This window comes from Muntiacus reevesi, chromosome 1 (assembly GCF_963930625.1).
Source record: "Muntiacus reevesi chromosome 1, mMunRee1.1, whole genome shotgun sequence".
NCBI lineage: Eukaryota > Metazoa > Chordata > Mammalia > Artiodactyla > Cervidae > Muntiacus > Muntiacus reevesi.
The window spans coordinates 11,134,988-11,157,295 of NC_089249.1; the positions used below are offsets into that span (position 1 = coordinate 11,134,988).

The following is a 22,308-nucleotide window of genomic DNA, read 5'->3' on the forward strand; positions in this document are numbered from 1 at the left end:
ATCCTTCACCATCGGACCACCAGGGAAATCTCTCAGTACTTTAATATTGGAAGTAGCATTCTTCATTCTTGTTATGTCTGCTAAAATAAATTTTTCCAAATGCTTTATAGAAACTAAAAATAAATAATGTGCCTATTTGCTGTTACTTTAGAAGAACATGAGCATTCTCCTCCCAGCTAATAACCTTTGGGAACGTCATTCCTGCACGTAAGAAAGACATGGTACTGGACCTGGTCCGGTGCAGACACTTTCTTGGCGGTCCAGGGATCACAGTCATGGTACCTGGAATAGAGGGCAAGCCCACAAAGCACCGAGCAGACGAGGATCACCCAGAGTCCCAGGAGGTTGATGTAGAGAGACCTAATGAAGTGAAAACAACAAGTACATGGCAATTTTAATTTCCATCTCAAAGATGAGGACGATTGTTAAACAGAAGAGACATTTATGACTATATTCAATAGACATGCATTCTCTTTGGGGTGTCAAAAATTGTATTTCTTATATTCTGGCCTAACCTTCTGTTTATGAGGTCAATCAACACTGTATTTGGAAATATTTGGAGTAGATGGGGTTCTGTCACTGAATGAATGTATTCTCCAGGTCAGAGTTCCATGAGCGTTATTAGCTTTATAATGTTGTTTAACTACACTACTTCCGGCTTTCCTGGTGGCTCGGCAGTAAAGAGTCCAACTGTCAGTGCAGGAGACGCAGGTTCCATCCCTGTGTCAGGAAGATTCCCCTGGAGAAGGAAGCGACAACCCACTCCAGTATTCTTGCCTGGGAAATATCACAGAGGAGCCTGGTGGGCTACAGTCCATGGGGTTGGAAACAAGTCAGATACAACTTAGCAACTAAAGGACAGCTGTAACAAAATGACACTACTTCTGGACCTTTTGTCATGAAATAGAGACTTTAATAGTCAACAGAGCAGTGACTATTATTCATTTTCCCTTTTAAAGTGATGCAGTTATAAACTGCTTGACATTGTTAGCATCTACACAGCAACTCACCAAAGTTGTTTAAATGTGGTTTGTGATGCCATCCATTAAATAGGAAAGGCAAACCTGTATTCCTAGACAGGTATCTTCCAAAATAATGCTCAGCATTTCAATACATGGTATGTGCTCCAGCGGAATGTAAAGGTTTATGTGATAACACTGGAGTCAGTCCTGAGCATATATCTTAGCTCTCTCTACCATATGTGACATTGGCCAAGTAAATTAACCTCTCTGATCTTCAGTTTCTTCATTGAAAGCCAGAAATAACAATGCATACCTCACTGAGTTATATGTAAAAGTAAATAAAATGGCGTCTATCATATAGTACAATAGCATGTAATAACCACTTGTTAAATGGGAGTTCGTGATATTACTAATGTTAATATCATTGAATGCTATGTCTTGTCAGGGAAGCCCTATTTTAATAAGCAGTTGATAGCAAATATTTCTCCCACTAAGGCTAAGGTTTTTTCCCCAGGGGCACTATAGTGGACACCTGGACTGAAGAGAGGTGCCCACACCACCACCAACTCTTACCTCCTTCCCCAGGGCAGCCTGCACAAAATGATGACTAGATTCAGAGGTTTAAAGGCTGAGTTCCCTCAAGCCAACCTGGAACAGCCTGAAGGGTCATCTCAGCTCTAAAGTTCCTGTTGAGGCCTCTGTTGAGACTGCATTTCAGTCTACCTTCTCCCTCTGGCCAATCTCCCCTTCCTTCTCTTCTACAGTGATAATTCCCTAGGAGACTCTGGCATGCTAACTTCCACCTCAAAGTCTGCTTCCAGGAGAACCTAACCTGCAGGAAGTCCCAAACAATAGATTTCTAGTCTTTTCTCTTGATTGACTACATTCACTGTGTACTTTGTTACTGCCTAATGGGTAATGGATAAACCAACAAGAATCTACCTTATAGCACAGGGACCTCTGCTCAATACTTTGCAACAAACTAAATGGTAAACGAATTTGAAAAATAATAGATACATGTATATGTACAATTGAGTCATTTTTCTATATACCTGAAACTAAACCAACATGGTTAATCAAGTATACTCCAACATAAAAATGTTTTAAAAAATTAAAAGTAGTGTAACTATATGTCATCTCCAAATCACCAGAAATAAACCCAGATACTTTCCTACTCAGTCACCATACCTCACTTACATATGAGTTGATATCTTATCCTATTGTTTTATTCTACTTTAATGCCAGTCAGATAGACCACTAATCAACATCTGATACTCTGTCTAGTCAATCAATGTCAGTAGGTCTTGACTTTTTGGCTGGGTTCATTCTTTCCACGGAGCCAATGTTAGAAACTGGGAGAAAATGGTTCCCCTGAGCGCTTGTTAAAGAGACCATTGGACTATTCGGAAGGAAATTGTTTTCTACCTAAGAAAGCTCTAATGCTGTTCTTTTAGTTATAAACTTGGGCTTTTTGAGCTCCATATTCTCAAAGACACATGTTCCCAAAGAAGAGCCTGTGCACAATTACTTTGGGAGGGGCATCAGTTCTAATGTGGATGAATTACTGGATATATAAATTATATTCCTTTAAAGTGTCTTAAAATATCAGCATTCCTAAGCTCACTTTTGGGGGATTCCATATGCAGTTACTATACTCATATTCATATAGATCTTTCATTGTGAAATTTACCAAACATAGATAATGTCTAAACCAACTTACCCTCATATGTTGATGTGTGACATCACATATTTTTAATATTCTCCCTTAATACAAATAGAATTGCTACTCCTTCTACTGCAATCACCTTGTTACTCTTAAGAGTTTTAAAGCTTCAAAATGCCTGAAAGCCAACTTAGCCTTATTTATTAGTATTAAGAGTGCTGGTCACCAAGTTTATCTGAGGCCTCCTGAGAAAAAACCAACCACTGCTCACACTCTGCCTAAGCCAAGATGGGCTGGAGACTCCCCTGACCATGCTGTCCTTCTGACCTTGGTACATGCATGTGCTAAGTCACTTCAGTAGTGTCTGACTCTTTGCCACCCCATGGACCGTAGCCCGTCAGGCTCCTCTGTCTACAAGATTTCCCAGGCCAGCATACTGGAGTGGGTTGCCATCTTCTATCTCCCCAACCAGGGATTGAACCCGCATCTTTTATGTCTCCTGCTTTGGCAGGCAGGTTCTTTACCACTAGCGCCATCTGGGAAGCCCTCCAGAGGGCTCGTGATAAGAGGTCAGAAGACAACTCCTGTGCTTTGGGCAAATCGCTCTTCCTACCTGGAATGCTCTCCTATTCTTCTCCACCGGCCCACACGTTGGTCTTGCTTCAGGACCTGCCTGCTCAACAGGAATGTCTCATTCATCCCTGCCTTCACATCCCAGGATTTGAGGTGGAAAAGGGAATTCACATTTACTGGATCCCTACCACATTCATGACAAACACAGTATTTTATAATTCCTCCACAAGATGTGTGATATGCTCATTGTATAAGTTTAGAAACTGACGTTCAGAGAGTCTAAGAAACTCACCCCATTACTCAAGTAGCAAGTGTTAGAACCAGGTTATAAGCCCATAACTGTGTCTGAATATAAAATGAAACAACACATCTGGCAGTACAATGCTCTAGAACATTTCCTCTACTGTTACATTGTTTCAGTTCCGTTATACCTCTAGTGTTATTTCATTTTTCACATAGTTGCATGTATTTTCCTAATTTGATGCTATGTTCCATCATGATTGTTGTTCAGTTGCTAAGTCATGTCCAACTCTTTGCAACCCCAGAGACTGCAGCACACCAGGCTTCCCCGTCCTTCACTATCTTCCAGAGTTTGCTTAAACTCAGGTCCATTGTGTCGAAGAGATCATCCAACCATCTCATCCTCTGTCCTTTATGATAAGAGCCACATATTTATAACTTTTATTCCTTATATTTCCTTATACAGATGCAAAATAAATGCCTATGTATTTGATAAGGTTTGTTTTACTTAATAATTGATATAAATTTTCTTTTGGCCACACCATGTGGCATGTGGGATCTTAGTTCCCCAACCAGGGATCAAACCCTCACCCCTTGCTGTGGAAACACAGAGTCTTAACCACTGGACCACCAGGAGCACAGCACCACCCATCAGGAGAAAATCGAATTAAAGATTTGCTGAGTGCGGCCTGCCCACCAGAGCAAGACCCAGTTTTCCCCACAGCCAGTCCCTCCCATCAGGAAGCTTGCACAAGCCTCTTATCCTCAACCATCAGAAGGCAGACAAAAGAAACAGAGGTCCTTGATATAAAAATTTTAAAATATCTGATTCAAAACATACAGTACCACTTTGTTCTATGTGATCCTTTTGTAAGTATATCATTTATCTCTTAGAATTCCATGATACAAAAGAGAAACTCCAGCAAAGCTTGACTTCTGAGCACCCATAAAGACAATTGATAGTTACTCACAATTCATATACCATAGTTTGGCTTACAATTTTGCCTGGAACCTGCTTTTACAGGAAATATATCTCTGCACTTGGGATTGGTTCACACCATAGATGCTGGTCCACGTGAAGGTCCCTCCTATAATAATCGTCCAGAATGTGTGTCTTTGCAAAGGGTTAGGATTAAAGCTAAATGAAAACAAACAGAAAACAAATTTGAACTCTCAGTAAACTACTACAGAAATCTTTCTAGAGTGTTTTAGAAGCAAGCTATGTATACTTACATAAATATAAACAAATATATATATACACAAAGGTGTACAGATTGATTAAGTAATATAAAAGGTAGAAATATTTCTAACTGAAGTTCAGTGAAATTAAAAAATTGATACTTTCAGAGATTTGGAAATTCTGGATAGGACTGGGGGCAAAATGAATGTTTCAATCATTGTGAATGTTTATAGAAACTGTTCTCCCATGTCCACAGGAAATTATTTAAACAAGTCTGCCATGCTGTAATCAGAGAAGAGCATGAAGCTGAAGAAAGAGAGAGCAAGCAATTCCTAGGTACACTGGAGCAACAGATATAGTACTGAAATAAACATAATATTGACACATTTCATGTGTATAATTCCTCTCCCAGAACATTTATAGTCCCAGTTCTACTTTATACTCAAGTTGAAGGATTCAATTAATGCAGTTTAAAGGTTTTCATGTTTAAAACTACCATGTCATTATAACCATGTTCTTAAAAGGCTGTGTGTACAAACTACATACTCACAGTTGAAAGTCACATTACGGCACTTAAACAAAATACGATTACAAAGAAAGCTCAACTTCCACATTCAATGCATCTTTTAATTCTTCTTACTGTATCATCTTGGAAGGAATGAGTCTCTTCATCACTGATACACAATATAAGCTTGAAAATTTTCTGCAAAATTAGCTTTAATGGAAACATTCTGCATTTCTAAAATTCTGCAATTTCACTTCAAAGTTTATATTTGAGATCATTTGGGTAGAGTGCTACAATTTTATGTTTTCAGCATTCTGATGGAAAGATGAGAGCCTCTATTCCATTCTCTAATAGTTAATATCAAAGTCTAAGAGTTTCAAGGGTGTTGGTCCTTTCTCCCATAAAGAAAGTGTCTACTATACTAGCTAATAAACGTCAAGAGCCAAAGGGTTCTGTGAGTTACTGGAAGAAAGTAAGACAAGATTTAAAACACCCCATTTAGTGGTTTTGGTTTTGGCAATACAGAATACATATGCCAACTATAGACCGTATGGAAAATATCAACACAAAATCCTTCTCTTCGTTTATCCTACCCAGAGCAGATTTATTGTCCACCATCATATTCTCAAGACATATTTGAATAACAAGGGATATACAATAAGGCTTTTCATTTTTCCTTAATTGTTGGAAACCTTGTAAGGGTCATAAAAATGTTTAATCTTTTACTTTTTGGAATCTTTTACAGGTTATAAGTTATTATTTCAATGAACCAATGTGTTTACCCTTCGTATAAACTGACAGTTATTTTGCAGAAAAATTGATTGACTCCATACCCTTTCCCTTCAACCTAGCTGACTAGGAAGAGATTTGGAAGTAATCCAGGTCTACTGAGTGGCCACTGGTTGTTTCTGTCTCTTGGTATCTATTCCCCACTCTTCCACCCACTCCAGTATTTTTGCCTGGAGAATCCCACGGACAGAGGAGACTGGTGAGCTACAGTCCATGGGGTCACAAGGAGTTGGAGAGAAATTAACACTTCTAGTAACAGCAACCTAGGTTTGCCTTGGGAAAATAACCATTTCTCCATTAAACAGTCTAAATGATGGTCAATCAAAATGTTCTACTCTGTCCTAGCTGATGGATGGAACCAAGCCTAAGCTAGGCCAACTGGAGGCTCTATTTTCCTTAAAAATATTGAGAACAGTTGGAGTTGATTCACTGTAACTCACTCTTGCAAATTAGGACATTGACCCTGTCCAATTTCTAATGTTATTCTCAAACACTAACACCGTCTTTCAGAAAACCAGAAGAGAGCCGCCAAATGTAAAGTGGTTTTCTTTCCTCTTGCCAGTGATTTCAGCTTGCTTATCTCATAGCAGGGCTGCTTTAAGAGAAAATTAGCTGGTTCATGTCAAAATGAGCCCCCCCTGCACAATGAACATGATGTATAAGGAAGACACCATCAATCCAAAAGATAAAGTGTTTTAAATAGTCTTTTAAACTTATGATGAAATATCTAGTTTCTCCATTAGCCTTCTTTAAGCAAGTTAAACAGTTGTTGAAGACATTATATCTTATGTAACGCTGATACCTGAGGCATTGGCTATAACTTCTCTAGTCAATATTCTAGAAATAATATTTAATATTACATAATATACACTAAATAATATTCACATATAAAATACAGACATATATAATAATAATATACTATATATTGCCAGGGCCATATTAAAAGAGGAATTCTCTAGGCTGCGTGAAACAAAGAATTGTCAAAATGGAATCACTATCTTTCAGTGCTTTTCCCTTAAGAGGTTTCCTTTCCTTACCTCTCCACTATATCTTCCCTTCTCTCCCTACCCCGACCTTTCAACCTATCTCAGATTTTAATTTCCGGAAGGAAATACTCTTTTGCTATCAATCCCTTCTCAGAAGGAAGCACCATCCGCAGCACCATGTTACTAAGTACCACCTGACCGCTTCCACCCTTAGAGTGAAAACTCCTTACACACTTATGTGCCAGCTTCAAAGTTTTGTACCATGACCTCAATGGTTAGCTTGTTTTCTAATGTAAATTTATTATTTCAGTCAACAGACTTTTTACAGGAAGAAAAAAAAAGGAATGTTCTATTAACCAAGAAGTAAATACTTAACCAAAAAGCAACTTACTTCCAGAAGTTTAATCTTCCTCCATCGGCGGCATCATTTATAATAGTGCTGATTCCACCTTGAACCAATGCCGCCTTTATAATCACAGATGCAAAGCCAGCCACCATGATTCCAACTTGAAAAACATCCGTCCAGATAACTGCTTTAAGACCACCCTTTGAGGAAAAAGTACATTAGGATTAATGCTTCTACCAGAGATTATTAAGCACTTATATGCTTATACACTCTCCTGGTCAAAGATAAGGAAAACATGAATCTTGGCTAAGAAGTGCACCCAAGGGAGATAGGAAGGTTGTACTTAGATTCAACTTTCAAATATAAACAGAATCCAAAATGAAACCCCCAGCAGAGAAAACAGTGTGGGCAAAAAGCATGTGCTTAGCCACTCAGTCACGTCCGGTTCTCTGTGACCCCCATGGACTGCAGCCTGCTAGGCTCCCAGAATTCAAAACACATGGCATGCTTAGTGTGTCCAGATATACATTTTGGAGCAAAGTGGAGTGGCATGGGGATATTGCTAGGAAGAAAACTCAGAGTCAAATTGCAGCATCATAGATTTTATCCTATAGGCAGGACTGATAGTCAAACAGTGCGCACAAAGAAGGCATCTGTGTGTGCTCTGAGGGGATCCAATTCCTTGTGATCCCCTGGACTGTAGCCCACCAGGCTCCCCTGTCCATAGGATCTTCCATGCAAGAATACTGGAGTGGGTTGCCATTTCCTACTCCAGCGGATCATCTCAACCCAGGGAACAAATCCGCCTCTCCTTCATCTTCTATATTGGCAAGTGGATTAGAACAAAGAAGGACATACCAGTTACTGAAAAACTAAAATTGCTTTGTACTAGTCACTGCCCAAGTGTCCCCCTCCAGAACCTGACGCAGTCCCTCTTTGAGGACCTTGTCGTCTACATCATCGAGTAACTGAAGTATTAAGACTTAGAGTATCACAGGTTGCACAAGACTTGCACCACTGCGAAGGATCAGCATCAGTGATAATATCAGTGCCCATGCCACACTGGTTCTTACATATTTTGACTGTCACTCCTGCCTAAAGGCAATGGGAAATTATCTCAGGTTACTAAGCTAAGGAATATTGTGAGTATAGTCATAATAACATGATGACAATAAAAGCAAATTATGAAATGAGATTGGGGACCACTGCATGGTTCAAATGAAGAAAAAAATATCAGTTATGATCAATGTTTTACAAAGGATTAAATTTTACCCTGGACTGAATATTCCTTATAAAAAATAAGCTATTGTGGGAAGGAAATATAAACAACCCAGACTGCAGCATGCATTGATTAAAACTTTTAATTTTGCAAAGCAAGTGTATAGGGTAAAAGGAGAAGTAAGGCTCTTGACATACCATAGTGCAGTAGAATGTGCAGACAACACCAGTAGCCACTACCACACCCCACAGATCAAACCCCGTGACTGTAGAAGAAAAGAAAATGCAGGTATAACTGTAAAATATATACCAGGGCTTCTCAAAAAATCATCAGCAGGAAGCTATATCATTTATTGGGCACCTACCTCTATACCCTCTTATCCTAGACTAGGCCCAAATCTCAAAAAATGTACCAAAACAAATAGAGTTCAAATTTTATTTGGTGAGTTAAATAGACCTGGCGTCTACCCTCAGACACTATACAGGATCCAACACTGGCTACATCACATACATGAAAAAGCATTTATATTATAATTAAGCTGAGAAACTGCTTGATATTGGGAGGTGGTTACCCAGACTGAATGGAGTCACAGGATATTTACTGTCATGATTCAAATAAACACATTTTTCTACCAATCCTTGAAAGACAAACTGTCCATGTTACTAAAATGGGACCAAGAAAGAGAAAAGCTTGCATCATTTGTTACCATTTATTTAAGAAGAAGAGGGGCAAAACTTCCCTGGTGGCGCAGTGGATAAGAATCTGTCCGCCAATGCAGGAGACATGGGTTTGATCCCTGATCCAGGAAGATCCCACATGGCTTGGGGCAGCTAAGCCCATGTGTCACAGCTGCGGAGTCTGTGTTCTAGAGCCCGGGGGCTGTAACTACAGAGCTCACATGCTGCAACTACGAAGTGTCCTTCACCAAGGGTCACTTAATGTTCCCCAGTCCTCTGTACTTCTTGTGAACTAGATCTAGAAGCATTCTCAGACTTCATTTCAACTTTTTGCAGTAAAAAGCTACAACTATTAATGTGTCGTTAATTAATTCATTCAATTTTTAAAAAAAGAAGCAGTGGGTCAAATTATATTTTTTAATGGAAGGATAACAAGTCTATGCCACAGATTTGAAAGAAAATTTTACAAAAGACATCTGATAAGGGATTGCTCTCCATATCATACAAAATGCTTAAAACTCAACAGTGAAAAAAAAACCTGATTCTAAACCGGACCAAGACCTTAACAGATACCTCACAAAACATATATACATGACAAATAAGTATATGAAAAGATGCTCCACATCAGATGTCATCAGGGAAATGCAAATGAAAACAACGAGATACTACTATACACTTGTTAGAATAGCCAAAATTTGGAACACTGACATCACATGCTGGCAAAGAGATGGAGCAACATAAGTCTTTCATGCATTGCAGGTAAGAATGCAAAATGGCAAGAGCCATTTTAGAAGGCAGTTTAGTGGTTTCCTACAAAACTAAACATATTCTTGCAATATAATTCAACAATGTGTCCTTTGGTATTTATTCAAAAGAGTTGAAAACTGTATTATGAAATAGTCTCCAAAAAGTTGAAATGAAGTCTGAGAATGCTTCTAGATATACTTCAAAAGAAATACAGAGGACTAGGGAACATTAAATGACCCCATGGTAATGCAATCAATAAAACCAAGAGCCTGGAAAATTAACGAGCTGAAATTTTGACATGTATAGAATATTGTCCCCAACACAATGAATGTTCAGGTACACAGACCATACCCTGGGCTGTAAAACAAATCTTGATACATTTCAAAGAATTAAAACCACAGTAGTCCTCTGACCAAAGCAGCATTAATTTAGAAACCAATAACAAAAAGGTATGCTTGAAAATCACCAAATATTTGAAAGTTATGTAACACACTTCTAAATAACCCATGGGTAAAAGAAATCACAAGAGAAATTGGAAAATATCTCGAACTGAATGATTAAAAAAAAACACAAGTTATCAAAACCTGTGGGATGCAAATGAGGCAGTACTTACAATAGAATTTATAGCTGTAAATATTATTTTAGAAAATAAGAGATTTAAAATCAAGGTTTCTACCTTAAGAAGCTAAAAAATTTAAGCCCAAAGTTAAGTAGAAGAAACAGTAAACATAATTAATGAAATAGAAAGCAATACATAAAATCAACAAAGCCAGAAACTAGTTCTAAGAAAAAATTTAAAACATTAATAAAAGACTAGCAAGATACATCAAGGAAAAAAAGGACAGAAAAGATATCAATATTAGGCACAATTAGAAGGGACATCACTATAAATGCTATAAACATTAAAAGGATAACAAGAGGATATTTCAAATGCAAATGACTTGGCAAATTAGATTAAATGAATTAATGTCCTAAAAAAGACAGTTGACTAAAACTGGCTGAATAAAAACTAGAAAATCCAAATGACTATATTTATTACATAAACTGTATCCATAAACTAAAACTTTTCTACAAAAATAAGTGCCCTCATTGTGAATACTTTCAAGCATTTAAGAAATAAATACACAGTCTTATACCTCTTTCAGAAAATAGAGGAAGGAACACTTTCCAAACCATACAAAGTCAGTATAATTAATACAAAAACCTTGACAAAGACATTTAAGGAAAAGTAAATTTCATGCCAATACTCCTCATAACCTGCAAAAATCCTTTACAAAATACTGGCAAATCAAATTCACCAATATATTAAAAGGTTAATACATTATGACCAAGTAAAGTTTATCCCAAGAAGAAAAATTGGTTTAACATTTGAAAAATCAATATAATTTTCTACATTAACAGTGTATGAAGACAGAGCAGTAAAAGGCATACAGACAGGAAAAGAAGTAGTAAAACTGTTTCTGTTCATCGGTCAGGATTCAGTCTCTCAGTTGTGTCCTACTCTTTGCGACCCCATGGACTGCAGCACACCAGGCTTCCCTGTCCATCATCAACTCCCAGAGCCTACTCAAACTCATGTCCATCATGTCAGTGATGCCATCCAACCATCTCATCCTGTTATCCCCTTCTCCTCTTGCCTTCAGTCTCTCCCAGCATCAGGGTCTTTTCCTATGAGTCAGTTCTTCTCGTCAGATGGCCAAAATATTGGAGTTTTAACTTCAGCATCAGTCCTTCCAAAGAATATTCAGGATTGATTTCCTTTAGAATGGACTGGCTGGATCTCCTTGCAGTCCAAGGGACTCTCAAGAGTCTTCTCCAATACCACAGTTCAAAAGCATCAATTCTTTGGTGCTCAGCTTTCCTCATAGTCCAACTCTCACATCCATACATGACTACTGGAAAACCATAGCTTTGACTAGACAGACCTTTGTTGGCAAAGCAATGTCTCTGCTTTTTAATATGCTGTCTAGGTTGGTCATAGTTTTTCATCCAACGAGCAAGCGTGTTTTAATTTCATGGCTGCAGTCACCATCTGCAGTGATTTTGGAGCTCAAAGTCTCTCACTGTTTCCATTGTTTCTCTACTGTGGGCAAGATCCCTTAGAAGAAATGGAGTAGCCATCATAGTCAGCAAAAGAGTTCAAAATGCAGTCCTTGGATTCAGTCTCAAAAAGCGACAGAATGATCTGTTTGTTTCCAAGGCAAACCATTCAGTATCACAGTAATCCAAGTCTGTGCCCCGACCGGTAATTCTGAAGAAACTGAAGTTGAACAGTTCTATGAAAACCTACAAGACCTTCTAGAATTAACACCCAAAAAAAGATGTCCTTTTCATTATATGGGACTGGAATGCAAAAGTAGGAAGTCAAGAAATACCTGAGGTAACAGGCAGATTTGGCCTTGGAGTACAAAACGAGCAGGTCAAAGGCTAATAGAGTTTTGCCAAGAGAACGCACTGGTCATAGCAAACACCCTCTTCCAACAACACAAGAGAAGACTCCACACATGGATATCACCTGATGGTCAATACTGAAATCAGATTGATTATATTCTTTGTTTCTATTCAGAAACAACATGAAAACCACAAAGGATTTTCCAAAAGCCTACTTGAATTAGTAAGTATACTTAGCAAGTTCTCAGAGTAGAAGATAACATATAGAAGGCAATTGTATTTTTCCATACTTGCAAATGACGAAAAGACATTATTGAGAGAAATTTTAAAATGCCTGGGTAAATGGATAAATAGGCCAAGTAATGGATAGATAGACCATGTAAATGACAGGTCAAGTCTTCTGCCCACTTTTTGTTAGGTTATTTGTCTTTTTTGCATTGATTTTGTTATTCAATGAGCCAATAAGCACAACATCAACAGTCATCAAGAAAATACAAACTAAAACCACAGTAAGATAATAGATGGTACAACTAGAATGGCTATAAGTAAAAAGACAAATACAAAATGCTGGCAAGGACATGGAATCACTGAAACTCTAATAGGTTGTGGGGTGGGCATGTAGACTGATACAATAACTTAGAAAAGCTATTTGGTAGTTTCTCTTAAATTCTGTACATGTGACTACCCTGTGGGTCTGAACATGTGGGTCAGAACAGGTGTATATTTAACTTTATCCTGCTTCCAGGTATTCATCCACTAAAAATGAAAACATGTCAAAAAGCAAAGCAAGACAAAACAAAACCTGTACAAGAATGTTCTTAGCAGCTTTCATTCAAAATAGCCTAAAACTGGAACAACCCAACATCCATCAACAAGAGAATGGATAAACAGATTTTGGTAGATGCATATGATAAAATACTAGCATTAAAAAGGAAAGAATTACTGATACATGTACCAACATGAATGAATACCTCAAAAACATTTTATTGAGCAGAAGAAACCAGACACAAAGAAGGCACTATATGATTCCACTTATATAAAATCTAAGAACAGGGAAAGGCAATTTATGGTGATAAAAGCTCGCTGCTTGGAATAGAGGGGGGTACTCATTAGAAAGAAACACAAAAATATTTCTGGGAAACGAAGATAAAAATATTCTATATCTTGAGCTGAATGGTTGTCACAAGTACACAAAATTGTCAAAAGTCAACCAATTGTGCACTTAGGCTTCTGCGCATTTTATTGTATATACACTATATCACAATAAAATATGGCTTTCGATTTTAAAAAGCAAGAAAGAGAAATTTAAGAAACAACTGACCTAGTTATAGATACATAAACTTATCTGAATCCTTATTCTAATAAACGCTGAGGAGACATCAGGGATCTCTAAACACTGACCTCATACTGGTGATTGTTTTTTAGTCACTAGGTCGTGTCCAACTCTTCTGAACCCCCGTGGACTGTCGCCCATGAGGCTTCTCTGTCCATGGCGTTTCCCAGGCAATAATACTGGAATGGGTTGCCATTTCTTTCTCCGGGGGATCTTCCCGACCCAGGGGTCAAATCTGCGTCTCCTGCATTAGCAGGGGGATTCTTTACCACTGAGTATTATTGATGATAGTAAGCAATTAATTAATAATTAATATTTTAGAAACGATGGAAGTTACAGTTGTATTTTAAAAACACACCTTGGTTCAAACTGTCAGTTACGGAATATATAAATCATGAGAATGTAATGTATAGCATGGTTAATAATACTGTCTTGCATATTTTAAATGTTGCTGAGAAAGTAAATCTTAAGAGCTCTCATCATAAGAAAAAAATTTCATAACTATGAGCAGTGCATATCTCAAAGAGTAATTTTACATTCAATGTGAGGAAAAGGGCATCAGAAAATTGACTGCTCAGATGTGGTCACTGTTAACATAATGATGTATATTTTCTTCTACACATATTTAAACTTCATGCTATTTTCATCAATATTTAACTAAGTGGAATTGTAGGTTTTTTCCTCAATCATTTTAGTTTTGTATATGTAGGAATCTAGTTCCTATTATCATGACTGGGCATTTAGGAATAAATATGATAATAATAAATCAACCAAATAACTTCCAGAGTAGCTTTTCAAAATTCTCTTCTAATTCTTCCTGTTCTTCTCAAATCATCTCTAACACTACATGCATTTTCTAGACATTTATGAAAATAAGCTGAAAATCTGAAGGGCAATGATATTTTACATAATTTTATTCTACCTCATGTTTTTATCACAGAAGCAGTGTTCACTGTTAAATAAAAATTTATTTATCTGCTGATAGCTATGTTTCTACCTGCTATCACTTTTTCAATGCTCCTTTTAAATCCAGGATATCTGAATGTAAATTATCTAACATGTCACTGGATATGATCTTGTTTCTTTTGTAAGCACAGTCCTTCAAACTATAGGCTAGAAATGTCATTTTATTTTAGACAGTTTTCTCCACAGGCCTAGAGAAAAACTTGATTCTATAAAAGCTATTTAGTCAAAAGCTTTTTCTTAAAAACAAAAACAAGGTTGAAGAACCAAATAACTTACTTGGTCCTTATAAAGTTAAAGGAAAGATAACTGAATATGTGATGCAAGCTCTAAAGGAAATCAACCCTGAATATTTGTTGGAAGGACTGATGCTGAAGCTGAAGCTCCAATACCTTGGCCACCTGATGTGAAGAACTGATTCATTGGGAAAGACCCTGATGCTGGGAAAGACTGTGGGCAGGAGGAGAAGGGGGTAGCAGAAGATGAGATGGTTAGGTAGCATCACTGACTCAATGGCCATGAGTTTGAGCAAACTCCAGGACAAAGTGAAGGACAGGCAAGCCTGGTGTATTGCAGTCCACAGGGCTGCAAAGAATTGAACATGACTTAGCTACTGAAGAACAACAACTGCCATGAATTTTAAAAAATCCTTCTTGAATCTCAATCCTATGTGTTAATGGCATTTGAATATATTAAAGAGAGAGAGAGAGATGCTGCTTGGCCAGGTGTATCTATACCTTAATGCTACCTTTACATTCCCAGAATTTGGCTTTTCACTTTGTAGATTTATAAATGCAAAGATGAATGGGTTATAGGGGGGAAGTCATGCTGACTAGTGAACTATAAAGCATTGCTGTAAAATAGCATCAAAGTTTACTAATATACAATGAGAAATAGGGGGTCATAAGCAGACTTGTTTTGTTAGTTCATGATCACATAACTTCCTACTGATTAGCATGTCAATGTGGGAAGCCAAATTCTGATCAAAAGGTAACTTGGTGAGCTTAGTATCTGAAGAGGAAGCATTAATCTCATAATTACGAAGGGTAGAACCATCAATCTGTTCAGTGTCCTTCGTTTCATTATCTTGGATCTTTTACAGGTGCCTCTGTACCAAACTCAAGTCTTTATTCTGAAGAGTACACTTCATAGCTGAAAAAAGTCAAAGTGTTAGTCACTCAGGGGTGTCTGACTCTTTGCGACCCCATGGACTGTAGCCTGCCAGGTTCCTCAGTCCATGGAATTCTCCAAGCAAGAATACTGGCGAGGGTTGCCATTTCCCACTCTAGGATGGAACCCAGAGATCAAATCCAGGTCTCCTGCTTTCCAGGCAGATTTTTTACCATCTGAGCCACCAGTGAAGCAATTACAATCCTACAATGTCTCTTAAAATCTCCCCCCAAAATTTAGGAATTATGGATATTTTCAAATTATATTCAATTTATGTATTGCATTTAACAGGGCTTCCCTGGTGGCTCAGAGGTAAAGAATCTGCCTGCCAATGCAGGAGACCTGGGTTTGATCTCTGGGTCGGGAAGACTCCCTAGAGAAAGAAATGGCAACCCTCTGCCCGTGGGATTTCCCAGGCAAGAATACTGGAGAGGGTTGCCTGGCAGGCTACAGTCCAAGAGGTTGCAAAAGTGTTGGACACGACTTAGCAACAAAACCACCACCACCATGATGATGTATGTTAACTAGACCTATTGTGGTGACCATTGCAATATACAAATACTGAATCATTTTGGTAAACCTGCAACTAACATAATGTTATATGTCAATTATACCTCAATGAAAAAAGTATGTAAAAGACATATGGAATTCAGATGAAATGACAAAATATCTCAGATTTTCAGCAAAATAATCTAGTGATGGAAATAGGGAGTGAAATAAATCAAGAGTTGATAATCATTAGCGTAGAGTTAATGTTATGTTAGCGTTCAGTACACTATTCTATTTTAGCATATGATTGAAATTTTCTGTAATTTAAAAAAAAAGATTAAAAAGATTGCATATAGAGAATGTTCCAATTCAGCTAAAAAGGTTTCTGTGGGGCATCTGTTGCATACCAAGTACTCTCTGTGTGTCTGTGTTTACTGCTTTGTTACAGTAAAATGCATGCATGCTCGGTTGCTTTAGTCAGGTCCAACTCTGTGTCCCTACAGACTGTAGCCCATCAGCCTCCTCTATCTGTGGGATTCTCCAGGCAAGAATAGTGGAGTGGGTTTCCATGCCCTCCTCCAGGGGATCTTCCTGATCCAGGTATTGAACTGGCATCTCCTGTGTCTTCAGCATTGCAGGCGATTCTTTACCCACTGAACCACTCGGGAAGCCCACGGTAAAATACACGGCTGATATTAAAGTGGTCAAAATGTGATGCCTCGAATCCTAATTTACTCCCAGGGAGTGGCTCAATAAACTGATAAGAACAGTTCTTGAAGCACTAAAGGTAGCGCTTTCTCATTCCCAGAACTGCACTTTAAAACTCTAAAGCCAACATTTCAGTTATACTTAACTCCAATAGGTAACTTATGAAGTTTATAGCTCAGCTCTTTACATACGAAGTGATTCATTCACGATGTTGGTAATATTTACAAGAAACATGCCTGACATTCAGAATTCAACATCACATTGTATAATGGATTTCTTCTTTGTAATGATACTGCTGTGCTTTATAAATATAGATGACGACTATTATCTATGTATCATGAAATCAAGAAATTAGAATCTGGAGTTAGAAGGGGTTTTCTCTTTTCTTGTTTTCTTTAAGGTTTTTGATTTTATATTAATTTGAGGAACTGCGTCACATTCTTCCCATCACAGACTCCACTTGTCCATTTTAAAAGGAAGCTACAGAGATAAATTTGCTTCTAACTGATAAGAATTTAAAGTATGTAGTTTCCCTGAAGCCTTTTGAGGGTATGACTAATCCACTTCTTTGCCTCAATAAACAATCCCAGTTTCACAGCTATTATCTTCCCAACTCTAGAGAGTAACTTGTTGATCCATAAGATTGTCACATATTTATTTATAAGGATACTATAGCCATCTGTCCTTTGGTCAGGAACGATCTAATATTTCAAATCACACAGACCTCTTTTTCTTGTATTTTAGATCACATTCGAAGTGGGGAGAAAAAGAATTTCCCCTCCTGCCCAATTTTACAGTGGGACAAAGCCTGCACTGAATAACACAGAAGCCTATTGGAGATAACTTCTTCCAAGGAGTAAGCGTCTTTTCCAAAATTAAAAGACGCTTACTCCTTGGAAGAAAAGTTATGACCAACCTAGACAGCATATTAAAAAGCAGAGACATTACTTTGCCAACAAAGGTCTGTCTAGTCAAAGCTGGTTTTTCAAGTGGTCATATATAGATGTGAGAGTTGGACTATAAAGAAAGCTGAGTGCCAAAGAATTGGTGCTTTTGAACTGTGGTGTTGGAGAAGACTCTTGAGAGTCCCTTGGACTGCAAGGAGATCCAACCAGTCCATCCTAAAGGAAATCAGTCCTGAATATTCACTGGAAGGACTGATGCAGAAGCTGAAACTCCAATAGTTTGGCCACCTGATGCGAAGAACTGACTCATTTGAAAAGACTCTGATGCTGGGAACAATTGAAGGCAGGAGGAGAAGGGGACAACAGAGGATGAGATGGTTGGATGGCATCACTGACTCAATGGACATGAGTTTGAGTAAACTCCAGGAGTTGGTGATGAACAGGGAGGCCTGGCGTGCTGCAGTTCATGGGGTTGCAAAGAGTCGGACACGACTGAGCTACTGAATTGAACTGAACTGAACTGAACTGTTGGAGATGGGCTCCAGGTTACAAACACAAACGCAGCAACAGCAGTCCACTCATGATTTGGACTACAGAGGGCGGTCATTCTGAAGGAATGGAGAATGGCTGGTTGGCACATCCCAGAGAAACACAGCCCAGTGAAGCCTGTTGTTGTTGTTTAGCCGCTAAGACATGTTTGATGCTTGCAACCCCATGGGTGGTAGCCTGCCAGGCTCCTCTCTCTATGGGATTCTCCCAGCAAGAATACTGAAGTGGGTTGCCATTTCCTTCTCTAGGGGATCTTTCCGACCAAGGGATTGAACCCTTATCTCCTGCATTGGCAGGCATGTTCTTTACCACTCAGTCACCAGGGAAGCCCCCAGTGTTCTACCCTTCTACTAATTTACAGACCTTTCTGAGCTATGATTCAGGAACCCAGAGAAGCTGCTAATGTAGACACTGACCCCACTAGATCTGCCTCAAGCTGATGCAGGTTACTGGAAGCATTCCTCCGCCTCCCCATCTCCCCAAAGACAGAATAAAGTCTGTTAAAAGTGAACCTCCAAGTGTGAGTGACATATTAACTCCAAAATGTACCTTGATTCAAAGCCAGGGCAGGGGCATAAATAACAATTCCAGTATACAGAATCTAGAGGAAAAAAGAAAACAAATAAATAGCATGAATTACAAACTGAAATATTGATATTTTTCTATAAATTTACTTATGAATTAAAAACCATAGTTTCAATATACTTTAACAAAATTTGCTTGTAACTTGAAAATGTTATTTAAGTGAAATTGACTCTCCTTTTCTATCTGGGGTATGGTCATGGGTTACAAAAACCTTTTACGACCAATTTTATGTAAAAATGTGGACTTTTCATGCAATGCTTAGTGCAGATAGTCACTAATCCATCATTTCAAGTTTGAAACCAATTTTCCTAGATCTGGAACAATTTGGAAGAAAGAAAGGGTACAGATTTAAAAGGGCGATGCTCGCTCATATGCTTTCAAACTTTTGTCAATCACTGCAGATGTAAGTGGTAAAGCAGTGAAAATTTTGGAAACTTATTTGCAAAAGTTGGCATGACCACTAATTAAACAACAGTGTAAATTCACCCCCAAATTTCCTGAAGGCCAATAAAAATTCTATCTACCTTTTTAATATTATTATTTTTCATTCATACACTTAACAAATATTTATTAATCTGGGGTACAACAGTAAGATAAATATGTTCTTTTTCTCAAAATATCACTTTCATTGCATCTGATCTTTCAAATACATATAGGCTAATTCTTTGGGCTCCACAATGAACTACAAACCATTGGCTTCCAGACTGAAACAATTGGCAAGAAGGTGTCTTCAAAGAGAATTCCATATGCTCCTTCTGGTGAAATTCCAAAGTTTAGTCTTCAGGATATGCCCAACAAGAAACCCAGAGTATAGACATTGACATTTTTATTTGTAACTTTTTTGGTACTTCAAGATAGCAAACACCTATCTGATGTTAAATGGTAAATGAACCAAGTGCTTTTAAGGAAGCAAAACTATTTTTTTAATAATCAAATTTATACTAGCTATAGGGAATTAGCATATCTGGTAATTATGAAACTGGAATTTTTTTTACATATTTTTATAGTATTGTTACCTCAGTGATTGGATGAGTAGCAAATAATCATGCTGGTTTTAATGGTGTTGATTTTTGTAAACTTCAAACACTTTTTACTTTATAAAATATCTTTAGGCAGCACTTCAATATCGAATGGTAATGGGAGTGGCTCTCCTCAGTTTTTCTGATCAGTGGTTTATCTACTTGTCATTAAGTACGTATTTTTACTGCTGGAGTAGGAAGTGACTACTCACTCCAGTATTCTTGCCTGGGAAATTCTGTGGACAGAGGAGCTTGGCCGGCTACAGTCCATGGAACTGCAACAGAGTCAGACACAACTTCGGAGAAGGCAATGGCACCCCACTCCAGTACTCTTGCCTGGAAAATCCCATGGACAGGGGAGCCTGGTGGGCTGCAGTCCATGGGGTCTCGAAGAGTCAGACATGACTGAGCGACTTCACTTTCACTTTTCACTTTCATGCATTGGAGAAGGAAATGGCAACCCACTCCAGTGTTCTTGCCTGGAGAATCCCAGGGACGGGGGAGCCTGGTGGGCTGCCATCTATGGGGTCGCACAGAGTTGGACACGACTGAAGCGACTTAGCAGAAATTCTATGATTACGCTATAAAATATACTATGAAAAAAACATTCAGTATTTGAATGTTTGATTAAATTGCATGAGTAGATCTATAGAAGTAAGTCCTTCAAACAGTGGATTCGAAAGCTTCCCTTCCTTTTCAGGAATGCACTGACTTTCCACAGTCATTATATCATCCAAGTTAAGGATTTGAAAATGTGACCCAGCCATCTTCTTAACATTTGTCCCCACTCTTACATTTCTGTTGGCACTTCTAATGATGATGCAAAGAGGGACTGAACTCCATTGTGGAATGCAAGCTACCAGGCTCAGCTCTGGGTCAGAATCTCTACCAGACCCCAGAGGGATCTTTTCTTTCATACTGCAAGTGCTAAGGGCAAATACAATTTAAGCTACATAGCTAGCAAAGAAATAAAATGAAGCTAAGTTAAATAATTTACAAAGGCACTCTGTCTTGCTGTAGCAAATGCTTGGCTAGCTTTTGACTGGAGAAATGGAATTATAAATAGGGATGAGATTGAAAACTCCCTCCTCAACCTCCATTATCCAACTCATTCATGAAAGACTTGGCTGCCAAGAGGGAGATAGGTCTAAATTATGTGACAATGGTCCTGACAAGATGATGGGCGGGAAGCAGTCTCTGTCACTGATGACCTGGCAAATCTTTGATTTGATTTGTGCCAATCAGTAAATCTATACTTGCATATTTTTGAAGTACTGGATTGTGGGGGCGTTTGTTGTTTTTTCTGACCCCGTGGACTGTAGCCCGCCAGACTCCTCTGTCCATGGGATTTGCTAGGCAAGAGAACTGGCGTGTGCTGCCATTTCCTTCTCCAGGGAATCTTTCCACCTCAGGGACTGAACCTGAGTCTCCTGTTTGGCAGGCAGACTTTTTACCACTGAGCAACCTGGGAAGCCCATTGGATTGTACGCTTGGCTTTAAAAACTCCTCCTGAGAGCATGATGTTGCTGCTTTTACTCAGTGAGTGTATCAATTGGGTTTAACAGTTCAGTTTCTGAAAGAGTGCATTGATTCCTTTTTTTAAAGTTTGCTTTCAAGGAAAATTATTTTCAAATGTTCTTCTTACTATGTCAGCTAATTTTTTCTATTAAATCTATTATTTAACACGCTGCAAAAATACTATGAAATATACACCTTGTTTTCCCTTTATTATAATTCCTACTATCAGCTAGTACAGTTCCTTCAAATATCTTTGTCGTCTAAGCCATGCCCTTACTGTCATTTTGGCAGGGACAGAGGGAGACATAAGAGGGAAAAGCATATTTTCCTAACCATGACTGTCGCTCGTTCAATACAATATTCAGTGTTCACTTAACTCATTGTTTTCTCAGGGAATAACGCATTTGCTGAGACAGTGTTTAATGATCTTAAGGATTAATGCTATGTACTGACAGATGTTTTTCCTTTTGTGTTTCCTCCTATGTTCAACCTCTTTTCTTTCACGTATTTATCAAAGAAGCTTGACCCAGGTGCCTTGTTTAAAAAACACTGTAGATGAAAAGATAAAAGAAATGAACTGATGGCTACTTACTGTTTGAACAATGAAGAGGATTGTTCCACAGAGACGAACCCATTTGTTAAATCGAAGTTCTAAATACTGTTTCCAAAAAAAGGAAAAATGGTTAATATGTAAAACTTCTGGACACTTTTTAAAAACCAGCAGCTTATAGGGTCGCAAAGAGTCAGACACAACTGAGCGACTGAACTGAAATGAAACTGCTAAAGAGCAA

General features: G+C 38.2%; 1 protein-coding gene across 2 annotated transcripts in view; it reads right to left on the reverse strand.

Moving 5' to 3' along the window:
- The window catches only part of SLC5A8 (solute carrier family 5 member 8), a 55,234-nt gene that overhangs the window by 24,677 nt on the left and 8,249 nt on the right, over positions 1-22,308 (reverse strand). For both annotated transcript variants that reach the window (XM_065937603.1, XM_065937596.1), the window contains exons 2-7: positions 22,110-22,175; positions 18,945-18,996; positions 8,661-8,728; positions 7,290-7,444; positions 4,436-4,576; positions 231-360 (exon numbers count right to left, since the gene is read on the reverse strand). In XM_065937603.1, the coding sequence (XP_065793675.1) occupies positions 231-360; positions 4,436-4,576; positions 7,290-7,444; positions 8,661-8,728; positions 18,945-18,996; positions 22,110-22,175 (612 nt within the window). The remainder of the gene's footprint in view (positions 1-230; positions 361-4,435; positions 4,577-7,289; positions 7,445-8,660; positions 8,729-18,944; positions 18,997-22,109; positions 22,176-22,308) is intronic.